Source organism: Myiozetetes cayanensis, unplaced genomic scaffold, assembly GCF_022539395.1.
Source record: "Myiozetetes cayanensis isolate MyiCay16 unplaced genomic scaffold, myiCay2020 scf5-8, whole genome shotgun sequence".
Classification (NCBI taxonomy): domain Eukaryota; kingdom Metazoa; phylum Chordata; class Aves; order Passeriformes; family Tyrannidae; genus Myiozetetes; species Myiozetetes cayanensis.
The window spans coordinates 27,744,347-27,772,288 of record NW_026087742.1 but is presented as its reverse complement, the minus strand read 5'-3'; the positions used below and the strand labels follow the sequence as shown (position 1 = coordinate 27,772,288).

General features: G+C 39.4%; 1 protein-coding gene across 3 annotated transcripts in view; it reads left to right on the top strand.

The window, feature by feature from the left end:
* The window catches only part of EPHB6 (EPH receptor B6), an 85,615-nt gene extending 57,937 nt beyond the window's left edge, over window positions 1–27,678 (top strand). The window contains exons 7-18 of one of the 3 annotated variants that reach the window (XR_007630879.1): window positions 2,661–2,785; window positions 3,832–3,994; window positions 4,793–4,907; window positions 7,588–7,643; window positions 7,759–7,878; window positions 8,268–8,515; window positions 9,447–9,662; window positions 10,663–10,812; window positions 10,961–11,154; window positions 12,391–12,546; window positions 13,601–14,248; window positions 27,449–27,678. Coding sequence is in view for 1 of the 3 variants with exons in the window: in XM_050332095.1 (XP_050188052.1) it covers window positions 2,661–2,785; window positions 3,832–3,994; window positions 4,793–4,907; window positions 7,588–7,643; window positions 7,759–7,878; window positions 8,268–8,515; window positions 9,447–9,662; window positions 10,663–10,812; window positions 10,961–11,154; window positions 12,391–12,546; window positions 13,601–13,709 (1,652 nt within the window). In the remaining 2 variants the exon portion in view is untranslated. Of the gene's footprint in view, window positions 1–2,660; window positions 2,786–3,831; window positions 3,995–4,792; window positions 4,908–7,587; window positions 7,644–7,758; window positions 7,879–8,267; window positions 8,516–9,446; window positions 9,663–10,662; window positions 10,813–10,960; window positions 11,155–12,390; window positions 12,547–13,600 lie in introns of all 3 variants that reach the window. The other 2 variants (XR_007630878.1, XM_050332095.1) reach the window with 2 other exon arrangements.
* Window positions 27,679–27,942: the final 264 nt, after the last annotated feature.

Here is a 27,942-nt window from a genome sequence, read left to right as displayed (position 1 = left end):
CTGAGGAGAGTACCATTTAACATCATTGTTCTGTTGCAGATTTTGCTGTGCCTAAATGTGCTATGCACAGTGCCAGCTTGAGTCTCTGTACTGCTGGCAAAAGATAGCCTGTTGATGGGTAGCTAAAAATTCATAGCACGTATTCATGTCAGAATGGATATGTTTTTTACTAAGATGCAGGTGAAATGTTGCTAATTGACTTTGATTATTTCTTCCAGGTAGGGGAAAAATTTGGGATCAGGAAGGAATGAGAAGGGTGGGAAGAATAACTGTTGGAGGGGGGAAGGAGAGGAATTGAGGGGAGATTTAACTCTGCTCATTCTGCAAAATCGTCATCCAAAACTAGAAGGAGGTGGGCTCTTCCATGGCAGTGTTGTTGTGTATTTAGGTTTGCTCCTCTCCAGGTGTGTGCTTTAACTCCCTTTAACAAGGGAGTTAAACTTTTTGTAACCTTAAAATGTAGCAGAATCTGTCTTGATCAAGTGTTAACTGACAAGTTATCTCAGGTGAACTAGTTGTGCAGTCTTGTTTGAAAGACAAGCAATGGTAAAAAATAAAAGGAATAAGGAGGAGAGAAAGCATTTTATTGTTTATACTCTTACATTCTTGTTTCATTTACATTTTTAAATTAGTTCCCACTTGCCCGAGCTGTTTGAAGCCCATCTGAATTACGTTTTTCTGAATAATTTTATCTTGTTATTAAAAACATTTCTTTTATCTTTCTCACAATTAATGAGGAAGAAAATACTTTTCTGCAGGTTTTGCTCATTTGCCAAATTTCTCTGCTTCATTCCTCACATCAAGGAAGTCTATGGGGTTTGTCTGTTTTGTAAAACCAGTGAAGTTAGGTGACAGCTTTTCACTGGTATTCTTTTTCTGGAAAATTTAAACATTGCTGAAAATGTTGCATCCATTAGGAAAATGAGGATTCCCTAGCTGCTCTACTTGAGGTTTCTTGGCAACATGACTTTTTGCTTGCAGAGAGAAAGCAGAACTTAAGAGCTTTGTGGACAGACAGCTGGTAGGCTGAAAGATCCTCTTACAATTATACTGGAATGTTTGCTTGAAAAGCTCTTCCTAAGGTGTAACTCACATTCTTTTAACTTTTGCATGAACCTGGGGAGTATGCATGTGTGAGCACATGGATTCATGGATGTTTTTGGTAGAAATGGAATTCCATTCTCCAGAAAACTTCACATGCAAGTGGCTTTAACAGCCATTCATCTCCCTTCCTACTCTGAGGACATTTTTTTTACGAGCTAACTACTTTAGGAGAGGACCTGCTATTAAATAGGTGTTCTGAACCTCTGGTGTCTTGAGAACATGTGAATGGTGCCTCTAAGAAGATAAAAAAATGAAAAGCAAACCTACCCCAAGTAGTCCCTTGTATTGTTTTTCATTGTAATCTAATCTTGGTTCAGTGAACAGTATTTGAAATTGTTACTCATATTATCTTCAAGATTGTATTGTGTTTCCTGCCTACTGATTTAATGAGTTCCAAGTTAGAGAGAATTAATGGCAGTTACACAATTCTCAAAGTCTTGAACTGAACTTGAGGCTTTAAGAACAACCAATCAAAAGTTTTCTAAAGTTGGTAGACAAAAGTTCTTCTTTGCTTTCTGATTCAGATTCATGCTTTTAAATCCCTCATTTATGTTTGTTATGTCCAGACCCTTGCTTTCTACATAAAGGGAAGTTGACATTTTCCCCAGTAATTAGTATCTAAGTACTTAATATCATAATGTAATCAAGTGAGCCATCAATTTCATCTGGGTAGTATTCCAGACTGCCGTGTTTACCAAAGACAGAAAGTTGGCAAACTATTTAAAAGAACAGTCAGAAAAAACTGTATGTGACGTTTCTACACATGCACACTTAACAGTGACCTTTAGGTGGTGGTCCCAGGCAGCAGTGATAGTTAGAAGCCCATTCAGACTGGACTGAGAGTCTCAAATACAGTAAAAGTTTTGACATCTAGGCAGCAGGCCTGACAGAGATTGGTCTGAGATCCAGGAGCTGGTCTGAACACAAGGTTGCATGCCAGACTAGGAAAATGGAGTGCTTTCATTCTCTGGTATCTGCAACTGAACAGAGGCATGCTCCAAAGTCTGTTCCTTAATGCGGCACTGGTCCCATCTGCCTCTGTCTTCTGGTTTGCTCCAGTGATCTGGTAGTGAAAGGCCTCATTGCTCTGGTGGACCATACTTGATTTTTTTCCCTCAGGCAAAGAATCTGGGGGGAAGCAGAATGGAGGTAGTGTGCTCTGCTTTTGTTCTGACCACTATCACATTCTTTGTCTAAGTGTGATCTTAAAACAAGGTAGTGGCACTGAACACCTTCTCGTCTTAATGTGAAAATAGCGAGTTGGAAGATCAGAATTATGTTGCTGCTACAATATAGATAATTTAGCTCCTGTGCATGATCAGTTGGATGTGGATTTCTTCATTTTCTTTCTGTCCATGTTGCCAATGACTGTATCTCCCAGCAGAGTAATAATGTGCCAGATTTCTTCTGGTTATTCTACAAAACACTTAATGCAAATTACAGGAAATTAAAGGAAAAGCTGACCTAACTTATTAACTCATCGTAATGAATATTCAATCATAGTTCATTGTTAAGCTTATCCCTTTGCAATCTCTCCTTTCTCTCTTTTATTTCAGTCCCCTCTGCAGTCCCTATGATGCATCAGGTGAGTCGTACTACCAATAGCATCACACTGTCATGGCCTCAGCCAGATCAGCCCAATGGAGTAATCCTGGATTACCAGCTACGCTACTTTGATAAGGTGAGTAGGAAGTGATACTGTGCTGATCGTTCTATAAGGAACAGAGAAATCTCCTGTCTGGGAGATGCACCCCTGGATCAGAATGAACAAGGTGGAGGAAAGAACAGAGGAGGAAAGAACAAACTGTAGCAGAATTATTACCAGAAGTAATACACACTTCATCGGACATCAGTCCATGTGCATTTCCCAACGTGGAAACCTCTATGGACATTGCAAATTAAAACAAATAGAAGACACTTGCTTAAGCTTAAAAGCTGTGACTAACAATAAGTTTAGCACCAGCTGACACAGGTAACAGCAGAAGGAGTTCAATTCTCTAAATGTGTTTATTGGAATTGGACTCACTGCAAAAGTCTGTCGTGTTTGTGAGGGGAAGTCGTGTGTCCCCATTTATGCCTGGGCAGATGTCTTCAAGAAAATTTTTAAGGAGGAATGCACTCTTTCATTCGCTAAGTGGTAAATACCAGTTACCTTTTCTGTGCTGGAATTACAGGATGGCAAATACAAAGTTGTCCTCCATTCACGTTTTGTGACTCCTAATCCTTCTGATTTGAGGGGAAGAGGTATGTGGGGCTATTCAGATAAGCCCCCATTCCATATTCTTGATCTTTCACATAAATATTTTTGCAGAATTGTGCAGGGCTACTGTTTTTCTAGTGGTAAAAGGGACTGTCTAGGGATTTGTGATGTCTAGCAGCTTCCTGGATACAGCATTACACGTGTTCTTACTCTGAATTCTCCTAGGAGAATACATGAGTTTGGAGTTTGTAGAAAGCAAATCACAGGACAAGGTAGTTTTGTCTCTCACTCTCGTTTAGATTGAAGAGCCTATGGAGTCTTTAACAGAAGCCTAAGGGAATGAAAAACAGCAGTGAGGAACAAGTAGTGTGTGGGAAAGTAATGTCTGGAATAGCAGCTGTGATTGGGAGGCTCTGTAACAGGTTCAAAGAATATTGGGCTGACATGGAAACTACCATGCCTTGATGAGGAGAGCGAGCAGCGAGGGCAGAATTTTCACATTCTTTTTTGGTCACTGACATTCACAGGCAGAAGATGAGGATAATTCATTCACCTTAACTAGTGAAACCAACATGGCCACCATATCAAGTTTGAGCCCAGGCAAGATCTATGCCTTCCAAGTACGAGCTAGAACAGCAGTGGGCTATGGCCCATACAGTGGGAAGATGTATTTCCAGACTTTAACAGGAGGTAAGTGCTACCATTTTGTACTCAGATCTGTACATGATCATCTTTCGCTTGTGTGTGTCCCTGAGTGTATTAGCTTATCCTCTGGAGGACTGCTACCAGACACTCCTAACTCAACTTGTATTTCTGTATATCATAATTTGCATATGCAGATTTGTTCACTCAAAGAAGCTCCATACTATCAGAGTGTATTGTTTACACTACTGCCATACTCCCCTGTTGCGTCTGTAACTCTGACCAGCGGGAGCAGAGTGTGTCAGTAGAACTCTCTTTAGAGGGATGTTGCAGTACATAGCACTATACAATGCTGTAGCTTGACTTCCAGCTGGACATCTTACATGGGACACGGGATGTCTCATGAGACATCTTACAGCTGAAAGCTCTGTAAAAGTCTTAAAGACAGATGGGACACAGGACAGAAGGATAGATGAGGCACAGGCATGTATGGGGAAGCTTGCTTTCCAGCAGTATGGAATCCATTTGTATGGATCAAAGGTACTCATCTGTGTCATCTGCAAGCTAAATTAGATGGTGACAATGGGATCAAAGCCCAGGTGTAGAGCTTGCCTATACTTAAGTGAGTAGTCAGGTGTCAGTGGAGCGGGGGATGGAAAAGTGGATTCAGAGGGAGCACTGGCTTTTCAGAAGTAGAAAGGAAGGCACTGGAGAAACACAGTGACTGGGAAGCAAAGGGCTGGTAGGGATGGAATTATGGGTGAGACCTAGCTGAGTAGAAGGGAAACTCTAACAGTTGCTGTCCTCTGCATTTGTATGTGTGTATGCACATGTCTTCCTTTCTAGGGGAGCGTTCGGAGATGGTGCAGGACCGACTGCCGCTTATCGTGGGCTCAGCACTCGGTGGTCTAGCCTTCTTGGTAATTGCTGCCATTGCCATCCTTGCCATCATCTTCAAGAGGTGAATTCCTTGACCTGCTCATGTGCACTTCAGACAGTGGAACTTTCTTACCCCCGCAACATAACCCCGTCCCAAGGGAAACAGCCTGATCTACATTTATCCAGATGTCCTTGAGATGCCATTTTGTAATTAAGGAAAGATCTGCCCCATTATTCCTATCTGAGGAGCCTCTCCTTTGGTAAACCACTCACGTACTTAGCTGATATTTGGCTAGTTAGCAATATGAACACAAAGAAAGTATTTTAAAGCTGATGCTCTAAAGGTATTTAAACGTATCATTTTAAAGAAGGGACTGTAAATTGCATTTTAGGCAAGCAAGTGGAGAATGAAACAATGGAGTGGAGAAGGAGTGGTGAGATAAGTATTCAGATTATTTAGAAAGTGCTAAATACCCTGTCACCAAGAACCAAGGGCTCATTTGCTGAAAAGTAAAATCTATACAACCCCAATGGTTCCATGGAATATTAATTCATAAAATATACGTTAAAGAAAGTAAACACCACTTTCCATTTTGGAAAGAATAAAGGGCGTATAAGTAATTGTAGAGATAATCTGCTATAGTAAAAATAGAAGGACAAATTTTAAAGAGAAAAAAGTAAGGGTTGCTACTTTTGTAGAGGTACGAAAGTAAACAAAGGGGGGTTTGTTATTTGAAGAAAAGAAATGGTCATTACCTGCTCCTTGAATTTACTGAGGTTTGAACTTAATCCCCTAGATTGTCAGTAATGGATTCTATATCTTTGCTCTACTGTGCCTCTGCACAAGAGGGACTTTTTAGCTTTTTCTGCTGACCTAAAAATTGTATAAACTACTTAACTTTAGAAATTGACTTCTGGTTTTAATGATTTCTTTTTTTGTTGTCTTCCCTATTCTGCATTTGTTTTCTCCTTCTGTGTATATTCTCTTTTAATATTTTTCTCTCTAGAAAGAAAAGAATTATCAAATATTGTTATAATTGAATTGTTGCCTTCTTTTGTAGCTTTGAACTGTTAAAAATATCATTTCTTGTTACAGCTGGAAATGTGATATTATGTGCACAACTCAATAAAACATATATTTTTCTAAAAAAAATAAACCAAACCCAGAATAAGTTAATACTACCAAAACTGTGTTGGATAAAGACATTAATGGGTATCTGTAAATATACATATAAGGAAGTACTATTAAAAAAAGATTCATTTATACTTAAAGGATAATGTACAATTAATAGACAATTGTTCAGAAAAAGTGGAGATACTGAATTTCTATTTTAAAAGTCAGTTTGAAGATGCAGGAAATGAGGAACACCATGTGAAATGAGTAGTTCTTTAAAAAGTTGAACATATGTGGAGTCAAAGGCTATAACTTTAACTTGTTTTTATAAAGTGTTGATACACATTTTTCAGGCAATATGCAATGTGAAACACCTATTTTAGCTAATTGTTTTGGGTATTTTTAATGATGGGAAATCATTAATATGTTAGATAATCAGTAAAAAAAACATTAAAGTAGACCTGACTTTAAGGTGCAACAGCGGCGTTAGAGCTCTTAGGTATGTGCCCCAGTAAAGCCAATTGCTCTGTGCAACAGAACAGAATTTGAAGGTAGAATTGTCTGTGTTCTCAAAATAATACAGTTATCTGTTAGAATGACAGAATTAGCGATGTTCCTAAGGAAAAATAACATAACGTTTCATGATACTCTGCCTTCAGATGCTAGTTGAATCAGCAGCTAAAAGGTCTTGTGCTGAAACAGCAAAACATATGGGTTGACACAAATCCATGCATACAGCAGGGCTACTGCAGGATACCACAGAGTTTGATTTACAATCTCATCTTATTAATATGATGATTATAAACTAGCATGAATTGTAGATTTTTTGGGGAAAAAATGATTGCTGTTGGTAACAAAGAAAGTGGATTGAAACTGGAAAATGTATCTAGAGCAAACAAAGAATAGGATGAAACTTAGAAAATAATTAGATTGTGTGGGAAAAAATGCTTGAATTGCACACATTTAAAAGAATAAAATCTGAGAAGTGCCTGTTTTGAGAAGGACATATGCTTACTGGAAATTGGTTGCATATATGCAATAAATATTACAGTAATAGAGGCCATACCTGTTTTGATCTGCACATGCAAGAATCCCATCATGGAACAGATTTCTGTACCTCTGCCTCTTTGTTGTTGTATTTGGGTACCATACTTATGAAAAGAATTGCCAACATAAATGCTGTTAAGAGTCCAGGAGGAAAAACAATTGGGAAAATCATACAAATTAAGTATTAGAGTAAATGGCTCTTAGAATGTTTTCAAAGAACTTAAAAAGCATCATAGGAGATGGCTTAGATTACTATCAAAAAGAATAATTTGTTTTAATTTGGTGAAATTAAAATGCAAATTTAGCCTGAATAGCAAGATAATTTCCAGGACAGCGATGTTAAACTGTAATATCTTTTTTCAGGATAGTGATGGAGGCCCTCTCATTTGTCATATCTAAAGTGGGGATGCAAACAGTGGTGTAAAAACTACCACATAGAAAACAAGCATGTACTGGTTACCTGGAGATGGACAGGATCTTAACACCCATCTTGTGTCCCTAAATTCAAGGATTCTCTGAGCCTTGCATTGAGAAGCCTACCCCGACATCTAGGAGAGACTCTTGTGTGTGTTTTGACTTTACTTTCCTTTATGTCCTGCAGTAAAAGGCGAGAGACTCCATACACAGACCGCCTGCAGCAGTATATCGGTGCACGAGGTAAGTGGTTTTGAGCAACAGGTGGCAAGGGCCTGTCTCTTTTCAGGAATCATTAACGCCTATCTGTCTCAGGGTTTGATTCTGGTGATGTTTTGGGCTGTCTTCTCCACTGCAGGACTCGGAGTGAAGTATTATATTGATCCTTCAACCTATGAAGATCCAAATGAAGCTATTCGAGAATTTGCCAAGGAGATCGATGTGTCTCTCATCAAGATTGAGGAGGTCATTGGATCAGGTAGTATGAGAATCTTCAGATTTTAAACTACCTTCTTGTTCACCTTGAGACCTGGCACACTGTGGGTCTGAAATGGACCCATGGATCCATGGTACCTCAAGTGCCAGGATAGCTAACCTTCATTTTTACCAAAATTCATCTTAACCTACTTACCCTTAGATGCTGGCTCCAAACCAAGTTTAAAACACCCTAAAACTCAGAACTTCTCATTTGAACCCTGAATATGTAGTCTCCAGTCTTCATCAAGAACTTTATCTTAATCTGAACAGTCCTAGTAACCCTATTTCCAAACGGCGCCTGAAGTCATCCACAGTAGAATGCTTTAGTACACCTGACTAAAATTCATTGCTGTTTCCTTACTTGAGGTGTGTTTCTTCCCTCCCTGACAGGAGAGTTTGGAGAGGTGTGCTTTGGGCGCCTAAAACACCCAGGGAAGCGTGAATACACAGTAGCTATTAAGACCTTGAAGTCAGGTTACACGGAGGAACAGCGGCGGGAGTTCCTGAGCGAGGCCAGCATCATGGGGCAGTTTGAGCATCCCAATGTCATCCACCTGGAGGGTGTGGTCACCAAGAGCCGACCAGTCATGATTGTCACAGAGTTCATGGAGAACGGATCACTGGATTCCTTCCTCAGGGTACCACAACCAGAGTCTCCCACAATTGTTACCTCTTCATCTTGCTGTGTGCCAGTCTCAGATCTGATAATTTTGCCTGCTCTTCCTTTTCACTCCTATCTCTTTAAGTCCTCAATTGCCCTCTTCAGGTGCCATAGAAATAATAGCAAATTACCAGAGTAAGTGGTTTTGGACCATCATGGTGAAAATATTTCAAAAGCTCAACCACCATATAACATTTTTTCATTATTTTAGACTTCTCAAACTCCAATAATTAATGTAAACAGTACCAAATTGTTTATCTTTGTACACAGCCTTTCAGTTGCTTATGTGTATGTTCCAAAGTTTGCCTTTCTAGTAATGTTTTTAAGTCTTTATTCCACAGAATATTTTCAAGTTTCAACATTGTAATGAAGTAATGAATCTTGCAGTTATTTTTTGAATCATAGTTTTCAGTGCTTTTTCTAGTAATGAAACATAAATGCAGGCATCTTTTTAGTATAGATGCTTCATTTCTCTTTTTTAGTGGTTCATACACTAATTCAACCACAAATACTTTGGCAGGTACATTTTGAAGAGTCCATGAACCCATTGTGTAGAACTGCATAGAGCCAATTGTAAAGATGTTTGTAAGAGCAGATTTGTCTACTGACATTCATTTAGCCATCTCAGTGCGACTGGACATAGGATGCTAAAGGAAAATGTGACTACAAGAGGAGAATTGCCTTCAGAAAAAGATAACTACTAGTGTCTGATTTCATTTGAGATTCATTGCTTTAAGCACGCCCTTCTTTCTTATTCGCTGTCCCTTAACCTTCAGATTTTGGCTGAAGTTAAGATTTATGTTCCCTAACTTCATAAATCTGCCTTGTTACCTTGCTCTTTATTAATCTTCCCTGTTGGCTTTGTGTTTTGTGGTCATAAAAGCCTCTGTTTGCCTCCTCACTTGCAGCAGAAGGAGGGACAGTTCAGTGTGTTACAGCTGGTGGGAATGCTACGGGGGATTGCAGCTGGTATGCGCTACCTTTCCGACATGAACTATGTGCATCGTGACCTGGCAGCACGTAACATCTTAGTCAACAGTAACCTGGTGTGCAAGGTGTCAGACTTTGGTTTGTCCCGCTTTCTGGAGGATGATGCTTCAAATCCCACCTATACTGGAGGTCTGGTGAGTTACTGCAATGCTGTGAATTAGTCAGCAGTGCTGACAGCTGTAGTTATTTTCTGTGTTCCTCCTTGTTTTGGTGTACCCTTTTTAGTCCATCCTGAGAACATAGAGAACAGTGGAGTAGAGCCTTCTATCTCTGGGGCTATTTGTTCCAAACCAGCAAAAAACAAAGATAGCAATATCTGATTCACTCTGCCAGGTGAAGTTTTGGTGCTGTTCTTTTTGGCATGATGGTGAATAGGTCAAACTTCATAGCCTGATGTAGCTGTTATCTTCCCCCATTCCATTAGCTTTTTACAGGAAGGATAAAGGACTGAAAGAGATTGAAATCCTGTACCACCAGGTTTTTTTCCTACAGAAAAGATAAATGGCCTAAGTATATTTATGGGCTTATAACCAACCATCAAATGAACTTATTGTCTATGAAGTTCTACCATCTTCTACACATACTACAAAAAGGGTGGGAGTATAACAGGTGAGTTGAAGATGAGGGGGATGCAGAAGAATTCAGTCATTGAGAAGTGAAACAATTTTTAGATATGTTTATTTTGAAGAACCAGCACCTGAATGATACTTCATCTTGCAGGTCATACCTGCAGTCAGAGAGGTCAAGATGGAAAGAGAAAGAACCTAATGCTAGCCACTGAGTGTAGTGTTGCAGGTTGGGATTATTTAAATGGCTTTAGATTTCCAAATGATTGTGACTTCCAGGAGGCTTTTACTGTATGCTGCTTTCAGTGTAAAGTAGAGGTGTGAAAGTTAATATCATGGTATTTGTAGCAGAAAGGAGGGATGATTCTCTCTTTTCATCTAGATTTGTCAATAAAACAAGGTTGAAACCTTGAACATAGTTTGAATTTAAACCAACAATGTCTACAAGACAGAATCAACTGTACTGTCGCCCTATGCTCAGAGTTGTGTTGTGCTGTTTCACTGATGTCATTTTCACAAATAGTGAATATCTCACTAACCTTATGGTTGCTTTCTGTCTGCTTTCTAGGGCTGCAAGATCCCTATCCGTTGGACTGCCCCTGAAGCTATCCAGTATCGCAAGTTCACCTCCTCCAGTGATGTCTGGAGCTATGGCATTGTAATGTGGGAGGTGATGTCGTATGGTGAAAGGCCTTACTGGGACATGTCCAATCAGGATGTAAGTTTCAGAAGTGGTGAGAATGTACATCTGCCTCTCTGTTCTGTATCAATTCAAGCAGAGGAAAGCCATACACACCAAGTCATTGAAGGTCTTTTGTCTTTTATTTTCCCAGCCACGATAAAGCCTTGTTCTTCTTTTCCTGCAGGTAATTAATGCCATTGACCAGGACTATCGCCTGCCACCACCCCCAGACTGCCCAACTGTTTTGCACCTGCTGATGCTTGACTGCTGGCAGAAGGAACGAGTTCAGAGACCCAAGTTTGAGCAGATAGTCAGTGCCCTAGATAAAATGATTCGCAAGCCATCTGCCCTCAAAGCTATTGGCACTGGGACCAGCAGGTGAGATGAGGATTAAATGCAAAATAATAGGACTTGTCTCTTGATACACATCATGAGGAACAGAAAACAATAAATCAGGCTATATGATTTTTTTTCCAACCCTCCCGTCTGAGACTGGAAACAAAAAGGAAGTAAAAAAAAAAAGGGAAAGCAGGTTGAAAAAAATATGTATCCTGATTCATTTAATGGGTGATGAGGAGTCGTGAGTGCTGAATGTGACAGGAGATAAATCTCAATGAGTTGCACTGAGGATGAATGAGAGAGGGATCTTAGGGAACGAAGGGAGGGGACATATCTGGGTGCAGCTGCATAAGATATTCTGTGATCACACGATACTGTGTGACCACAAGAGATGATGAAGGAAAAGAAGACCTTAGCTTAAGGAGAGAAGAAAATTTATAGAAAATAATAATTAGAACTGCAGCTCGCATCCCATATTTTCCCAACTGCATTTTGCAGCATGATGGAACAAGGGACAGGAGGTCAAAGGAGAAGACTCTGGGGAATAAATGGTGCCAAGGTTAGATGACTGCTGGGCTGATGACGAAATTACATCCTGCTGGCCTGGAGGGCTTTTCCCTGTGGTTATAAATCTTGTCTCTGTGGAATGTACTCCACAGCTGGGGGAGGGGAAGTATCTAGTGATTTCTGGTTTACTAAAAGCAGCAAGTGTTACAGCTTTGGGACAGATTCAGACGATGGGGAAAAGAGCAAATGCCATGTGTGAACAGTCATTTCTTTGGCCTTTTACTACTGTGCTTTTATCTGATGGGTGTTGGAGCTGAAACAACACACTCATTGTCTCATAGGTTACTATCTGATCCAAGGAAAGCATTTAGGAGAGGCAGAATTAGTCACAAAGGTAAAAAGGTAAATAAGGTCTCATCTCTCCTTTAGAAATGTGCAGCTCTTTGCCCAGCTACAAGGCCTAGACCCAGAAAGTGTGAAAAGATTATGGGAAACAAGTAAAGAATGTGCCTGAGCAAGTATGAGCAATTGGAAGGATAAATTTCTTGGGTTTGTATGGCTGTTTTTAGGCAGAAAAGGGGACAGAGGGAGCCAAGAAACAGCATATCACAGTGGGACTTTAGGAATCAGGGCATGAAGAACAAATACCATTGTTCTTCATTCTGTACTCTTCAGAGGTTGTGTCCTCTTTCTCTCATAACTCTTACTGTACTAGTGTGGTCAGCTGAAGTTGATAACTTGGGTTTTAGAACCTGCCTCTTTTTACAGACCATCTCAGCCTCTCCTGAGCAACTGTCCTCCAGATTTCCCTTCACTCAGCAATGCCCATGAGTGGTTGGATGCTATCAAGATGGGCCGTTACAAGGAGAATTTTGACCAGGCTGGTCTGATGACATTTGATGTCATATCACGCATGACTCTCGAGTAAGTAGTGGGACAGAGAGCAAAAGATACCAGACACTGAGTTTTCCACGCAGAAAGTGAAAGCAGTCTGAGAAATGTTCAGTAAGGGCTATGTGGAGAATAACATACACATGAAAAAGGAAAGGGAAGCCAGAGAAAAGTAGCTGCTGTTTCTTACATATTACTAGAGTCTCTGGACATCATCCATACCATGATACATTTGTAGTGTGTTTCTATAAGCACTAGTACTTATGCAGTGTGCATTAGAAAACATATTCTCAGTGTTGCACAGAAACTATTACATCAGAATGTTCATGACAGCTACCACAGGTAATAACCACTTTTAAGTAGATGTGTAGAATCAGCCACACCATGTACTGGACTGAATTGTTACATAGAAGACAGGAGCCAGGAAAAGGAACGTTCTTGGAATCATAAAATGGTTTGGGTTGGAAGGGACCTTTAAAGATTATCTAGTCTAATACCCTTGCCATGAGCAGGGACACCTTTCATTAGATGATGTTTCTCAGAGCCCTGTCCAACCTGATGCTGAATAGTTGCAGGGATGGGGCATCCACAACTTCTTCTGGCAACCTGTTTCAGTGTCTCACCACCCTTTCTTATGTCTCTAGAACTCCCTCTTTCAGTTTGGAACTGTTGCCCCTTGTCCTGTCACTTCAGGGCCTGGTAAAAAGTCTTTCTCCATCTTTCTTGTAAGCCCCCTTTATATACTGAAAGGCTGCAAGAAGGTCTTTCTGGAGCCTTCTCTTCTCCTGGCTGAACAACTCCAACTCCCCTTTTTTTTCATAGGAGAGGAGTTCCAATCCTCTGACCCTTTTTGTGGCCCACTTCCACTGCTTCTTTTTGTACCTGCCAAGTTCTGCCAACACCCCCCTCCACCCACACACATTTGTCAAGCAAAAGCAGAAGCCTTTTCAGCTGTTTCTCAGAATACACAGATATACACACATATATATCCATGCACATTGATTTGGATGTACAGCAAAATGGACTGAGACCATTCAGAACAAAGCAGCCCATTTTAACAATTTCCATGTCCTTTGTTCTTTTGCAGAGATATCCAGCGTATTGGCATCACCCTCGTTGGTCACCAAAAGAAGATTCTAAACAGCATCCAGCTCATGCGAGTCCATTTGAATCAACTTGAACCAGTTGAAGTGTGATGTTTACACCATCCTTATTCTGCTAGTCTCAAACTCTGGAAAGGTTCTGGGGGAATTCAGAGGGATTTTCACTGTAAGAAAAAAAGTATCAGTATGCTACTTGAAGACAATGCACACAGAGTGCACACTACATGTCCTCTTCCACGAACAAAAACAAAGCCTTGCTAAGATTTGAAAGCAGAGCTAAATGACTGGTGACAATTAAATGTGGCTGACATCGTACACTGGGAATGGGTTTGGGGTGGGAAGGTTATAATAACATGGGGCAGAGATGGAATAATAACTTGGACAGATCACAAGCACCTGTTGCCTCTTCTCTGCCAACAAAAGGTATCTGACAACTTTACAAAGTCATCAGCAGGCTTTATCTATGGCCAAGAGCCCAGAAAAGCTACAAAGACATAATAAAGGCAACAAAAAATTAGCATTTTTTTTCAGAAGAATGGTCTGAGAGATTATTATTCAGATGGAGCACGAGGCTATCACTTGGTATGCCAGCTCAGTCCAGAACTGAAGTTCCAGCTGGTGCACAATATGTGGTAAGCGATAACACGTTACCTGGTAAAGAGGTTGAGAGTAAAGGGTTCAAAATTCAATGCTATTTCACATGCTGTTCTTGGGTCTGCTCCATGATGGAAATTACTGATCTTTTCTGGTTATGTGAGGAACAGTCCATCCTCGGTGCTATGCAACTCTGTTTATGGGACTGCAACAGAATGGATAAATAAGGATTCGTAGAACCCATCCTGCTGGATCTGCAAGTAAAGAGGAAAACAAATAGGTTCTGGTTCTCACAAGCCCATTCTTGCGAGGAAAGATGTGATACTCTGAAATCCTGAGTACCCAGCATTTGGATTTTGTTCTCTTCTGACCCCCTTACAGACACTGAAGATTGTGACAAAATCCAAAACCCTTTGCTATTGAAAAATACTTCTTCATTTTCTCACCCTGGCCCTCGGGCACAGCTGCTTGACTATTGTTTTTGAAGAAAATGCAGGCCTATAGTACTGAACTTTAAATAGACAATTGGAACAAGGAAGGTGAAACTCTCACAAGTTTTTGTCAAGAGTGATCAGGGAATGGTACCGGTCCCACGAGTCACTTCAGTCCTTAAAAAAAGCATTAGCAATGTCCTTGAGATCAACTATGTTCTTTGGTTGAGGTACATGAGAGTGACCAGAATGACAGAGCTTAGGTACCTCTTCAGACAGACTTAAGGAAAGATCTGCTTTGAGAAGGGGCGGAGTTTCAAGACTGTATCTCTCTATCTATCCCTATGCAGGAGTAAGAAAACATGAAGCTGAGCTTGAGAGGAAAACTCATACACTTGGGGAAAACTATACACTTGCTACCTCATCAATACATAGGAAGGAAATGGAAAACCCTGTTAAACAAGACCCCAATGATGATACCTTTTTGTGTCTAGAGAGGAAATAACCCTGACTGTTCCAATCTGTGCTCATCTGCTGGCTCACTGTGACCTAGTCATGAACTTACTGTATTTCCCCAGCTGTCAAGGTTAGAATATCACAAGTACTTCAGATACTACTCCTGTGCAGATTTAAGGATTCCCCCAGTCAACCCAGCAATTGAAGGCTCTCGGTCTAAACCATGTTTAATAGTGATTCAAGAGTCCAATAATATGATGGGAAGTGCTCCAGAATAGTTACTTTAGAATAGCCAACACAGTTCAGGCTCTTTGTTATACCATTAGAGCAACATTATCATTAATATTTTTTAGCTGAAGAGGGAGAATAGAAGGACATTCTTTCAAGATATAAAAAAGTCAATACAAAAACAATGCAAGGAAACATGAATAAAACATTCATGGCAGTACAAAGAGAGTGTGAAGGTTTAAAAAAACCCCACACATCAGACTAGAGTCCAACCCCAGAAAATTTCAGTCTGTGCTTTTTAAGGGGTTTCTGTAAACTTGTAATACTCACACATCCAGTGCTGTGTATGCTGACTGACTGTCAGCTCCACCCACGGCATCTGAGACAGAAGAAGTGTTGTCCTCTTCAGAAAGCATATTGAGCACAAGATGTTGAGGGGAATCTGTGGTCTCTAGCACCTTCCATATATATTCACCAGAGGACAACAGTGCATATACGCATCTTCATATATGAGTGTATTCTAGAAGTTCTATGTGCCATTTGGGGAAATGCGGCAGCCTTTCTTTTCCATGCCTTGGGTGGCCAGGATCAGTGGAAAAAATAGCAATCTGGTTCAAATCCTATGGCCTCTTTTCAGCCTGGAAATTTATATGCAGAAAATAAATAGTCTCTTTCTGTTCATGCAATGGAAGACAAAATGGGAGCCTTGTCTGAATCTTATTCTATTGTCAATGAGGTCTAGTAGGCCCTTATGGGGAGCTGCAGTGAAGTAACCTGCATGGTGGTAGTTCTAACCGTACAACATTAGCATAGGAAGTATATTGCAAAGTCGTTTTCACAGTCAGAGGAAAGGGATTTATTTGCTATACCAAGGAAGTCATGTAGTGATTAGCCATCTTAGATCTCCTCTTCCTCCTCTTCTGAGGCGTGTTGAAACGTCCCCATGATATTTCTAAGTCAAGTGTCAAGATGTCATGGCTGTGGCTAGAACTGCACAGGGACAGACTTGGCATCACAAACTGACTGCAAATGGATAACCCTTTTCTCTAAGAAGTCTCTCCATTCTCTTTATTCGCAGTCTGTTCCTTATTTTCAAGTGCTTGTTTTCTTCCGTAGCTTGGAATGCAAAGGTTCTGATGTTGCAATGCAACTTTTGTTATTTGTCATCATATCACTCCTCAACTCTCCAAGCATGGAGGAAAGGCAGTCATGGTAAAAATGTTAGAAATAGCCTGACCTTACTTTTCTCAATTGTCTGAAAACAGAAATGCTGCATTCTGTTTCCACAGTCATCTGGGATGTTCTGTAGTATATGAGCACCCTCAACAGGTAGGGATAAGGATCAGGAGGGAAAGGAGTGGGGCTCACCTAGGCACCTGATATCTGTCCTTCACCAGAATAGTGAGAAACAATGCCAAAAACTCTTACAGAACCATATTGTTTGCCAGAGGAGTAATGGGAGATAAACAAGTTATTGCCCGCCTTTACTCTGTATGATTTCTGTAGTATGCAATGTATAAGAATAATGAGTAAATTAAATGCACAAGGATCAATGCATAGATCTTCTTGAGGGCATTAGGCATTTGTATGAAAGCTCAGAAGAGTCATAGCTATAGTTAAAAAGAATATATTGCTAAGACTAATAGCTTGAACACCAACTTCTCACTGTCTGGAAACAGGAAGAAACTTCACCTTAAGGCAAGCTGTTTTGTAATTATTCCTGATGAGGTTCCTTGAACCTGCCTTTTTACTGTCAGTTGCTGGAGAGCCTCCCAGACAGATAATTGGATCTGCACCGGTATGTCAGTTAATGTGTTGTGCTGCCAAAGAGCATGTCGGGCAAGCAAGTTCCCACCTATGCCGCTTTGGCAGCCAAGTGAAATTCTCAGCCAGGAGCTACATGCCTGTGCACTCCCTGCCTCACTGAGCCATGGCATGTCAGAAACAGGCCCTGCTCACCAGAGTGTTCAAAGACAAGCATGGAAACTAAGATTTTTGCATCCATACCTGAAATGATGTTGACAAAGGCTCCGTGATGGTCTGACTTACAGAGGAATTTCTATGTTTTGAACCTGAGTACCCTCAGTGCACATGCAGGTGAAATGGTTTGCAGACCCTGTTTGGGTTTTATTTGTTTGGGTTTGGTTTTTTTTAAATGGAAAGATATAAACTTAGTGCAGTACTATATTAGGGCTAATTTAGGGAACACAAGCTGCTTCATGGAGAGAAATGCTGAAAGAGGCTACCTGTTTAGTACAAATATGTTCAGCACTTAGGGCTCTCTAGAAAGAAAGAAGCTGCTGTAGCTTCCTTAGTCCCAGAAAATTTGTATGTTATGAACTTGAGTGAAACCTCTGGGTGTGGTAGGAAATGATGAGCAACACCAAGGAACTTACCTTTAATAAGCAAACAAAGAAAGAACTGTCCCTACCACTGGATATTCCTTGGTCAGGAATTCCAGCCAAGTCTACCTGAGGGATACTCTAAGTGAAGGCAGCCAGACTGAATCAATCCTGCCTTTGGCTTACTCTCTCAACAGTCAGCTACACAACTTTTACACATACAGATGCAGCTAGGCAATAGATTTGGGTTCAAGGCAAAACTGATTCTTTCTTTTTTCTGAAACCAGGTAATGCTAGAAAAGCAATGAAATCAACTATCACATGTTTTTCATGCTAGCAACTATTCATAGGTATTGAGCATCCTAAGGATTGCAGATCCCATGCAAATTTGAATCTCTGGATATCATTAAAAAACAGTATGGAAGAGCAAACCTCATGCCCAACTAGAAAGCTAGTCTAATCCTTCACTTTTCTAATCTATGGAAAAAATGGCACCTCTCTCGGAATTTACTTTTTTTCTGGCATTCAAGGTCATCGTGCTGTGTGTATGAAGCTGTTCCACTTCAGTGTTACTGAAAGGGTTGCACTGAGTTAATGAGAAATCACTGTGTCTTCTAGACCCTTCTGATCTGTAACTGGGACCTGTTCAAAGAGGAATTTCTCCCCCTGGTGTGCTGAAATACAGAACTGCTCTCTAAAAGCCTTGGAGCTTAGCTGTTTCATTTCCCTTTTTCAAGTGATAAGAAAACTCTGTTCTTGAAATATTCTCACTTAAAACATGCAGATTCATGAAAACATATTGAGATTTCTTTCTGGTTTCTTCCATGATCTCTGTTCCTTGAATGAAAAGAATAACGTAATGTAATGTCCTTTAGTCAACTGCTATAAAAGCAAGTCACAAGTATGAGTGTAATGGGTTGGCATCTATGCCTCAACCAGTTAATACAATTTGATCTATTATTTATTTTTCTTATACAAGGCCAAGTGTACTTAGCTAACAGTGGGAAAGCTGTTTGCTTCTGAAAACTAATCCCTTAAATTCAGGCCATGCTAAGTAAGGTTGGATTTTTTTTCTAGTTTACAGTGATTCTAGAAATTATACACGCTGCTGGCTAATACTAGAATTTTAGTTACATCTGTACAACTCCCTCTCACTGCATTCTGGTAACTTTTAACCAAACCTATACTGCCCATACATTTGGACAGCTGTAACAGATTGAGCATTTATAAACAATTCTGTTGCTGAGAACAGACTCTAATCCTCTTTGAAGCATACTGACTCTGCAAGTGAACAGGAGATTAAAAATAAGAAAATCAGGTTTATTCAGACAAGTCAGCTAGTTCGACAGATGTGAATGAGAAGGCACTATCTGAAATAAGCTATTTAAAAATAGATCTATTCATGTTGTTCTGTTAAAAAGGACAGTAATTATAGTATACCCTTAGTGTCTCTACTATAAGTTGTAAAACTGTTGCTATTTTAACCTGTCATCTCTCTGGACTCATAACAAGAACAAACTAATAACAATTATCATGGTAAACAAATGTGGGTTTCCCCAATGAAGAGGACTACAGTAAGAACAGTCAACAGCTGGGTTGCCTGGAGTTTGTACTGAGAAGCAATGGTTGGGTTTTTTTGGACAGGTAAAATATTATTGCTCTATCAGAGCTACCAAGTAGGAGACTAAATATCTTTTGTTCTTCTGAACTCATATCCTGAATTTAGATCCTCTGAATAAGCCCTCCTTTTGTGGACCCAGGTCTGAACATGGGGCCTCCAAATATCATCTGCAGGTTATACAAAGTACTAGAAATCAGACCAAGTCTTCTCACAAAAAGCCATGAGAATAGTGCCATGGAAATTAAGGCAGAAGAAGGAACATTGATCTTTACCCTCAAGGACATTGCATTTCACCTCTTGACCCACAGATGAGTTTACCTTACACTTGACTGAAGAATCATTGCTAGAAAGGCATCTCATCTTGATTAATTCAGGAATAATGAATCTGCAAGATACCTTGGACTGTTTTTTCCTATGGATATGATGATTTTTAATTGATGTTTGCCTGGCACTTCTTTTACACTACCCAGTTGGTATAAAGAGCTGTTTGTGATCTGATATTTCTGCATTTTCCACCATCATTGGATCACATATTCACTTCTTTATACTCTAAAGTTGAAATATTTAAATGTCTCCCTGTCACACATCTTTTTTAGTTCTCCCTTCATTGCTATGGTTCTCTTTTTCATCACATGTTTGGGCTTCCTTTTTAAGAGGAGAATATCAAGAACAGACAAAACCAGTCTCACTATTACTATACATGGACAGGAAACGAGCCTCTTACACTGACTTATTCACCCACAGATCACTGTAAGCCTTTCACAATTGAGTTCTTTGATTACTAGGACATTCTGATCCTTCTGACATAATTTTTTTTTTTTTTTTAGGAACACATACCATGTAGATAGAAAGTGCACTCTTTTTTCCCAGTTGTCAAGGACTACCCCTGGGTGAGAGTTCTCAAAAAGTGGATCTTTATAGAATCATGGAGTCACCTATATTGGCATTCTACAATGCTAAGCAGTTTTTAGTCAGAATTATCAATCTAATAGACCATAAAATGGTCCATAAGTCAAGTTTAACCACATGAGATCAATTTTATGTGAGCTTTGCTATCCAAATCTCAAACTAAATACTCGCAAGAGTCACCTTAATTAAGGAAAATATATCACTGTCTGCCACTTCCTCCCTAAACACAGTTTTCCTTTGTTTGTTCAGGACCTTGTCAGAATAATCAGGCACCTAGCTATTCCTGGGTTGTAAACCCTTCTTAAATACAGTACAGAATGAACCTGTGACTTCAATTTTCTGAAACTCTAAGGGCAGAAGTCACAAATCCTGGGCCTATTTCTTAGTGTTATTTTAATCGCAGTTAGGAATGTACAAATATAAAATGTCTAAAAATTAAAGTGATCCAGAACTTTAGTCTCCCTATTGGCCTTATCAAAGGTAGGCCTTACCACGTGCCATATATTGGTTCATGACTTCTGGTTTGTATCAGTTTTTTCCATGCCTGCTTTGAGTTTTTAGGTATATTCAGAGAGTACCTATCAGATCAGGTCCCTTACAAGGTACAGCTAGAACAAACATAGACAAGATAAACTCTTAAGTCACATATTTGTGATCTGATGGGTAAGCACAGCAGCAGTATCCTAGGATCTAAATACATCCGTCAACAAAATCTTAAACAACTGCATCTTCTCACTGAAATAGATTAGGCAGAGCAACAGTGCATCACAGGCTTGGGCATTTAGGTGTTCTAGTCTTTTAGTGGATCTGGATAGTCATGCTGTAAAATTATCCTGTCATTTGTTATATAACTCTAATTGTGCTGTTGGGATTGCACAAGACTATGATGTATGTGTTCCATCATAGCAACTCGATGTTATTTCCATACATCAGCTGGGATCTGTGATCCCATTCACATGGGCATGTAACCATGTGAATTTTTGAGTCTTCTAATCTGACGAGAGAAATAAAAAATAACATCCACCCCTTCCAGTACTCTCTTCAAATCAATCTGTTGTAATCGAGATCCCACAATAATGAGCTACTCTTAAGTAATTGCATCCTTAATGTCCCAGTCATCAATCTCCCCTGCTTTTTCATTTTTTGGAATACCAAGTTAGCTCAAGGATCCATTCTTGGATCTCCTCTGTCTTGTTCAATCATCTGATTAGATGGCAGCATTAGGCAAAAAGAAGTATAGATTTATCCCTAATCTAATGAATGTAAACTGGAGAACTAATTTCATTTTCTTCAAGTTTGTAGTCTACCAGTGTCTTAGACTGAATGTTTTTCACCCTGAGTTTGAATCATTCAAACGATCCAGGGGGAGGACTCCGTGTCAAAAATTGTCTCCATTTACATACCACCACTTCATCTGAAATTCCCACAACAACAGGCCAAAATTATTTGCTGAAGGCAAAAGCAGTAGACTAGTCTAGGGGGTTTGCCTGAGAAAGAGAGAAAATCATTTTGAAAAGAATCAAGTCATAGCAGAGAGTAAAGACTGAGCACATGAAAGATTTATGTTCATCAGAGGAGAGGTAGGGGGAGTAAGAACAACTTCCAGAGTGGGCAGAAAGAACATAAAAGACAAACAACAAGCAAACCCATGAAGAATTTTAAAAGTAAGAAACTGCTTTGGACCTACAGCCTCAACAGAAAATGCTGCAAAGCCCAACTTCTCTAGGCAACCTGCTCCAGTGCTTTATTACCCTCACAGTAAAATACATTTCCTGATGTTCAGATGGAACCTCCTGCATTTTAGTTTGTGCTGATTGCTTCTTTTTCTGCTATTGGACACCACTGAAAGAGGCTGCCTCTGCCTTCTTTAAACACTCTCATCAGATTTCTGTACATGTTGAACAGTCCCAGTTCTCTCAGCCTTACCTCACAGGAAAGAATCTCCACTCCCTAAATTGTCTTAGTGGCCTTTTTCTGGACCCTGTGCAGCAGCTCCATGTCCCCCTTGCATTGGGAAGCCCAGAACTGGGCACAGGACTCCAGGTGGTGCCTCATCAGAGCTGAGCAGATGGGAAGAATCACTCCCTTGACCTGCTGGTAGCATTCTGCCTAATGTAGCTCAGGATTAACCTTATTTGTGGTAAGGGCACACTGTTCATGTTCAACTTGTGGTCCATCAGGACCCCCAGACTCTTTTCTGCAAAGCCATACAGCCACAGGCATAGTTTATAACAGGGTTCTTTTTTTTCAGTGTTTCATTTTGGTGCAGGAGTTAAAGGATAAATTTCCTCTTGATTTTGGGGGTTGAAGAAAAAGAACTATTCATATAATGAAATGCAAGTGGAAGCATAACAAAGATAATAATTGTTTACAAACATTAGAAAGGACAAACAAAGAGGGAATAAACAGTTTATATTAATCTTAATCCCTGTTTATAATCTTACCTCCTATTTACAATCTCTATTAACAGGGCAAAATGGAACCTGAGTGGATGTACCTACTTAGCATTCATCATGTAAGAGCAGTTCATCATGCACAGAGAAGCAGTGAAAGGCTTATATCCCACTTCAATCTTATTTTATAGTGTGAGTAGGATGTAAAGGAGTTCTTCAGCCTCATAATGGCTCTATTTAAACAGATTTTTTTTCCTCATAAAAGTAGTTCATTTAAAATGCCTTTACTTCAATGAAATGTCACTATATTAACAGTGAAGTAATCAAGAGTAAGATTAGACCACCATCTGTAGCAGATTTCATCTGAAAGGTATCTAACTGTCTGAAAAGTTGCTTTCATTAAGCATGTAGATGGAGAGATAAGTGACCATTTTTTGGAAGCTTTCATGCTTTTTTAATCTGAAATTAGACAATGGACCAGTAACAGTTTTAAGGGAGAATACTGAAAACTCAATGGGATGGAAAGATCTCTGGTGTTAGTTTCAGTAGGAGTAGATCTTGATGTTGCCAGGAAAGACAATGATATAAATTCTAATATACACATAGTACAGTCATATATAAATATAATATATACATACACCACAGGTATATACATATATACACCACAGAGATGTTTGACTGAAAAGGAATTGATGGGTCAGTATGAAAAGTAGTAGAAAATTTCTCTTCTAAACTTAATTCCTTACACTCATAGGTTGTGGCATTGAAACACTGACACACAAGTATGGTGGCCAGATCATTGTCTAACATAAATTAACTATTGGCACTTATTGTACTATTCCAGTTTTTATTAAATGACATTTCAGCCCAGTAGCATCTTGAGGAAAAGCCCCAACTTTATAAAAAGAAATACAAAGTGCAAGGTATAGAATTTGGAGAAATGAAAACTGAAATTGAATATAGACATGAAAACAGTTGTTTTGGATTTGCATTCTTTTACATCTGTCCTGCAGAGATTTTCTGCTCTTCAGGGATAATTCAGATTAACAGTACAATGAAAAGATGATTCTCTCATGCAACAAAGCACTATGCTGATGTTCTCTGGCTTGTCAAATCCTGTCAGCAGAAATGTTCCAGCATTTCAAAGAGAGGGTTTTTTATCAGAGGCAGATAGATGGTTTGTGTCAAGAAAGAGCCTTACTGAGTGTTAGCAAACATATAATAATTCTTTACTTTTTCTACTCTAGTTTTAAGTGACCAGTGCTTTGTAATGTCTGCTAATTACCTAATACTTTATATCCCCAGTTCTTTACTGTCACAAATATTTCCTGATATTCAGCCTACACTTGTGGTTATCATATTTCAATCCTTTTTTTGTCGAATTTTTGAGGCCTTTTTGAAAATTTGTTCTCTATGGCTGTTGTATACTTTTTTTGAAGTGTATGATTAGGAGAGATGAGATGATGTGTTGTGATGAGAGGTGCCATGACACGAAGACTACAGGAGAGAATGGAAGAAATAAATACATTCACAGGTGAAAGACATTGGAAAGACAACTTTGAAAAGAAAATCACAAGTCTCTGCACTCTGGAGCAATGTTCTTCAATTTCAAAAGAGTAGATAAGAAATTATGTGAATATTTCATATATACATACTTTCAGACAGCTGTATTTTAAATTAATAATATCACTGTCACAAAGCGATCTGTATGAATTGAAGGGACAAACTGTGAAGCCACAGCTGATATCAAATATCACCTTATAATACATGTGGACCCGGAGAAAAACAGTTCCATTTGAAAAGAAAACATTATTAACAATATGGATACATTTGCACAGTCTGCCCTTCTGGAGGTTTTTAGATAATATTTGTGCTGACTTTGTTTCCACAGACACCAGAACCTCATATTGCATAATTCCATTCACAGTTGAGGTTGCAGAATTTTTTTATAGTTGCATCTGAAGAGCTAATACTCTTGAGCACAAGAGAAAATCTGGTATGAAGCTACAGATTAATTGTATTAGTGTTGTAATGGGTGATAGTGAAGCCATTAACAGCTCTTGTCAGTACCATTATATTACGGAGTTCACACCCGCGATTAAAGTTTGGTGCTTCTTTTCACCGTATCAGGCTGCCTGCAGGCTCAGGCAGGCATTTCCCTGTGGGTAACAGTTCCACTAGGGTACATGAACTAAAGACTACCTCTTTTTTTAATGAAGACCAAACTTCTGGAGAAAAGTTCTCTGACAAGATTTGCCTGCCTTGACAATTCTGAAGTTAGGGTTTGTGGAAGACACACGGACATGCTACTGATTAGACAGATTGATAGAAAGAGGAAGAAAAGGAGGACAGATGCAAAGACACCCAGCTAGCATGTCAGAAATAAAGACACCAGAGCAGTTTAGCCCACAGGTGAATATCCAAGTAGATGAGATTGTAATGGTTGTGTCTGCAAATTTATTCAGTGGCCCGAGGACTCTTGACATCATCTCCTTTTTCCATTATCGCCTTCACCAAACTGCTGGTTTCTTTCATCACAGCACTGTGAGGAGCAGCCTCTCCTGCAACACTTGATTTCCTTATTGTCTATCACACCATATCAAATGTGCCAGGAGCACTTCAACAGCTAGAAATCCACAGCACAGCCACAGATATACTGAGAGATACTTGGGAAAATACAGGATTTTCAAAGATTTCCATGAGAATAAGTGATGAGTATCCATGGAACAAGGGAGATGAAGTGTAGGATTTCTTTAAAGTCTCAGGAAATTCTCAAGATTCTCACCTCATTTCTTGTTAGGAGTGACTTTGTAGAAGACAGTCTGGGTTTTGTCCTGTGGGAAGGACCATAAGATCTGGTCTGGTTTATCATCTGTGCAGTGTTCATTTTACTTTGACCCAAAAGCAGATACTACAACTGTGAAATAAATTGGCACTCAAAAAGAACAATACTCACTGTCAGCATTTCTCATTAAAGTGTTTTAGCACCTTGTTTATTCCACTTCTGTTCCCACTCATATTTTCACACTTCTCTAATAGCTTCTATGTGAGTATCTCAAGTACTTGGAAATGTTACTTCACCAAATTTTGAATCAGCCTTTGTTTATGGTTCTGAAATAATTTGTATTTTACAGATGGAGAAATTGAGGCACAGAGAAATGAAGAATCTTATTCATAAATAGGAAACTGACCATAGCTAGATTTCGCACATAAATCGCTATATTCACTACTTTTTTCAGACTTTTTCTGAAATAGGAGGATGTAATTCTCATGCAATGCACAGAGCTGCTGTGAAATCATTCTAAAAGGTGATATCCTCCTGGAAAAATTCATGGAGCAAAATGTAATGTTCACCCTTAAATTTAGGTGAACCCACAAAATAAATACTACTGCTCCTGAGGGCTACATGAATGTACAAGAACTTCAAATGCATTTTCCTCTCAGGGATTGTGTTTGTTCATAGAGGAGGCTCCTCCCTAAGACTGCTTACACTGCTTCCTCTGGCATGTCTGTGTAGCAACATCTGTGAGAATGAGCTTCAGGTAGGAAAAGCAGCATCATCTGAATCCATATTGCACCTCACAGCACTGAAACATGTCTGCAGAGGTCATCACAATGTGATCTTTCTCAATTATCAATCCAGACAAATCAAATCAGAATGAGAAACTGTGAAAAAAAGTTGAAAATGGGATAGATTTCAAGGAAAAAATTAACTTATGGGCTTTTTAGATTATCATAAGTACACAGTTTAGGTACATAGGTTTCTTAGACAGTGTAGGTACACAGTTTACCTCTTGGAGTGAGAGCAGAGTATCCAGATGTACCAAGAAACTGAGTCATGGGACAATAAAATAAAACATTCTCAAGTAGGTAATTTTTGGTAGCTCTTTGAGATCCTCAGTGAATCTCTAACACGGTTCTGGATCATTATTGGATCATTTTCTATCATTTGGGTATCTTGATACTGTCCTTTCAGCTCAGCATTTATACCTGTTTACAGCTCAGATGTTGTTTCAATAACAAGCTCTGGGGCTGCCTCCATCGAAGTTGAGCAGCATCCACTTTGTCCTACAAGGCAGTCACATGAAGGGCTCTCTCCCCTACTGCACCTACAGAGATACAAATAAATTAACCATCTCATTGCTGAATCCCCACTGTTCAGCCGTTTCCAGTCCAGCCTGTTAAGTTTATTCTCTGCTACAGCTACAGTCTTGTGCCCATTATCCAAACATACAGGCCCCAGAGGCATTACCCCTCTGATGAGTACCACAGGTTTTACAAGCAAGAAGTTTCTGAATAGCTCGTTACCCTTCAAGGACTGGAGCAGGGGAGATTGCCAGAGCCTGGAACAATAAAAATTGTCCCTTCATGGTCTTAAAATAAATACATTTGTTACAGGAAATGAGTTTTGCTGCATCAGCAAACCAGACTTGGTTAGAGGTTTTTGTTCTCAAGACAGCAGACACTTGAGAACTCTCAAGATACATATATAAATTATCTGCCTTTTATAAATCAGACATTTTGCATAACCAGAAGATAATTTAGCTTTCAAATGAATAGAGATCTGATGAAAATGTCACAAAGGAAATATAATTCAGCATTCCAGGGTTATTGCACATTTACTACACTTGACCAGACTTTATACAAGGTGTCAAATTACTTTCAAATCTTACACCGCCAGGCCTCAGCATTTTCTAGCACGTGACATCTGAGATCCATGCAGAAATCACACATATTCCTGGCATTATTTCTGTATTTCTGTTCCTGTTTCAAGCTCATCAACCAGTCTCAAATAAATAGGATCAGTGATTCTTGTCACAGTACAAAATTCAGTAACCAAATGCTTTCTTTCTGACAGATGGAAATACACTGGGAGAACACAAAGCTGTCTCTTTGATTCCCATCCTTCTGCTCTAACCAGGAAATTTGGGTAAAAAAAGAATCCTAATTAAAGATTCAAACCTTTCATCTTGCTCCATCCCAGCATGGGAGCTTCAGCTGAATACAATACATAATGACCCCTCTGGAAAGTTTGAAGATAAAGATGTCATTGTTAAGAGAAATAAATAATTTTTTTGGAAAAATAAAGCTTGGCTGCGTGCCTGTTGTAATTATCTCTGATACTGAGAGCCACAGGGGTTCTGACTGTATGGACCCAGCCAGGTTTCTTTGCCAAAATGAAAGAAAGAAAAATATTTTTAAATAATTAAAAAAAAAAAAAAACAAAAAACTACTTCATCAGTTTGTTAACTTAAGTAAATTAAGGCGATACCCTAAGACAATGTAATCAGCATCATGCTTTTCATAAGGAACAAGTAAAAACCCTTCCTGCTTTTAATGGGGTGGGCTGTG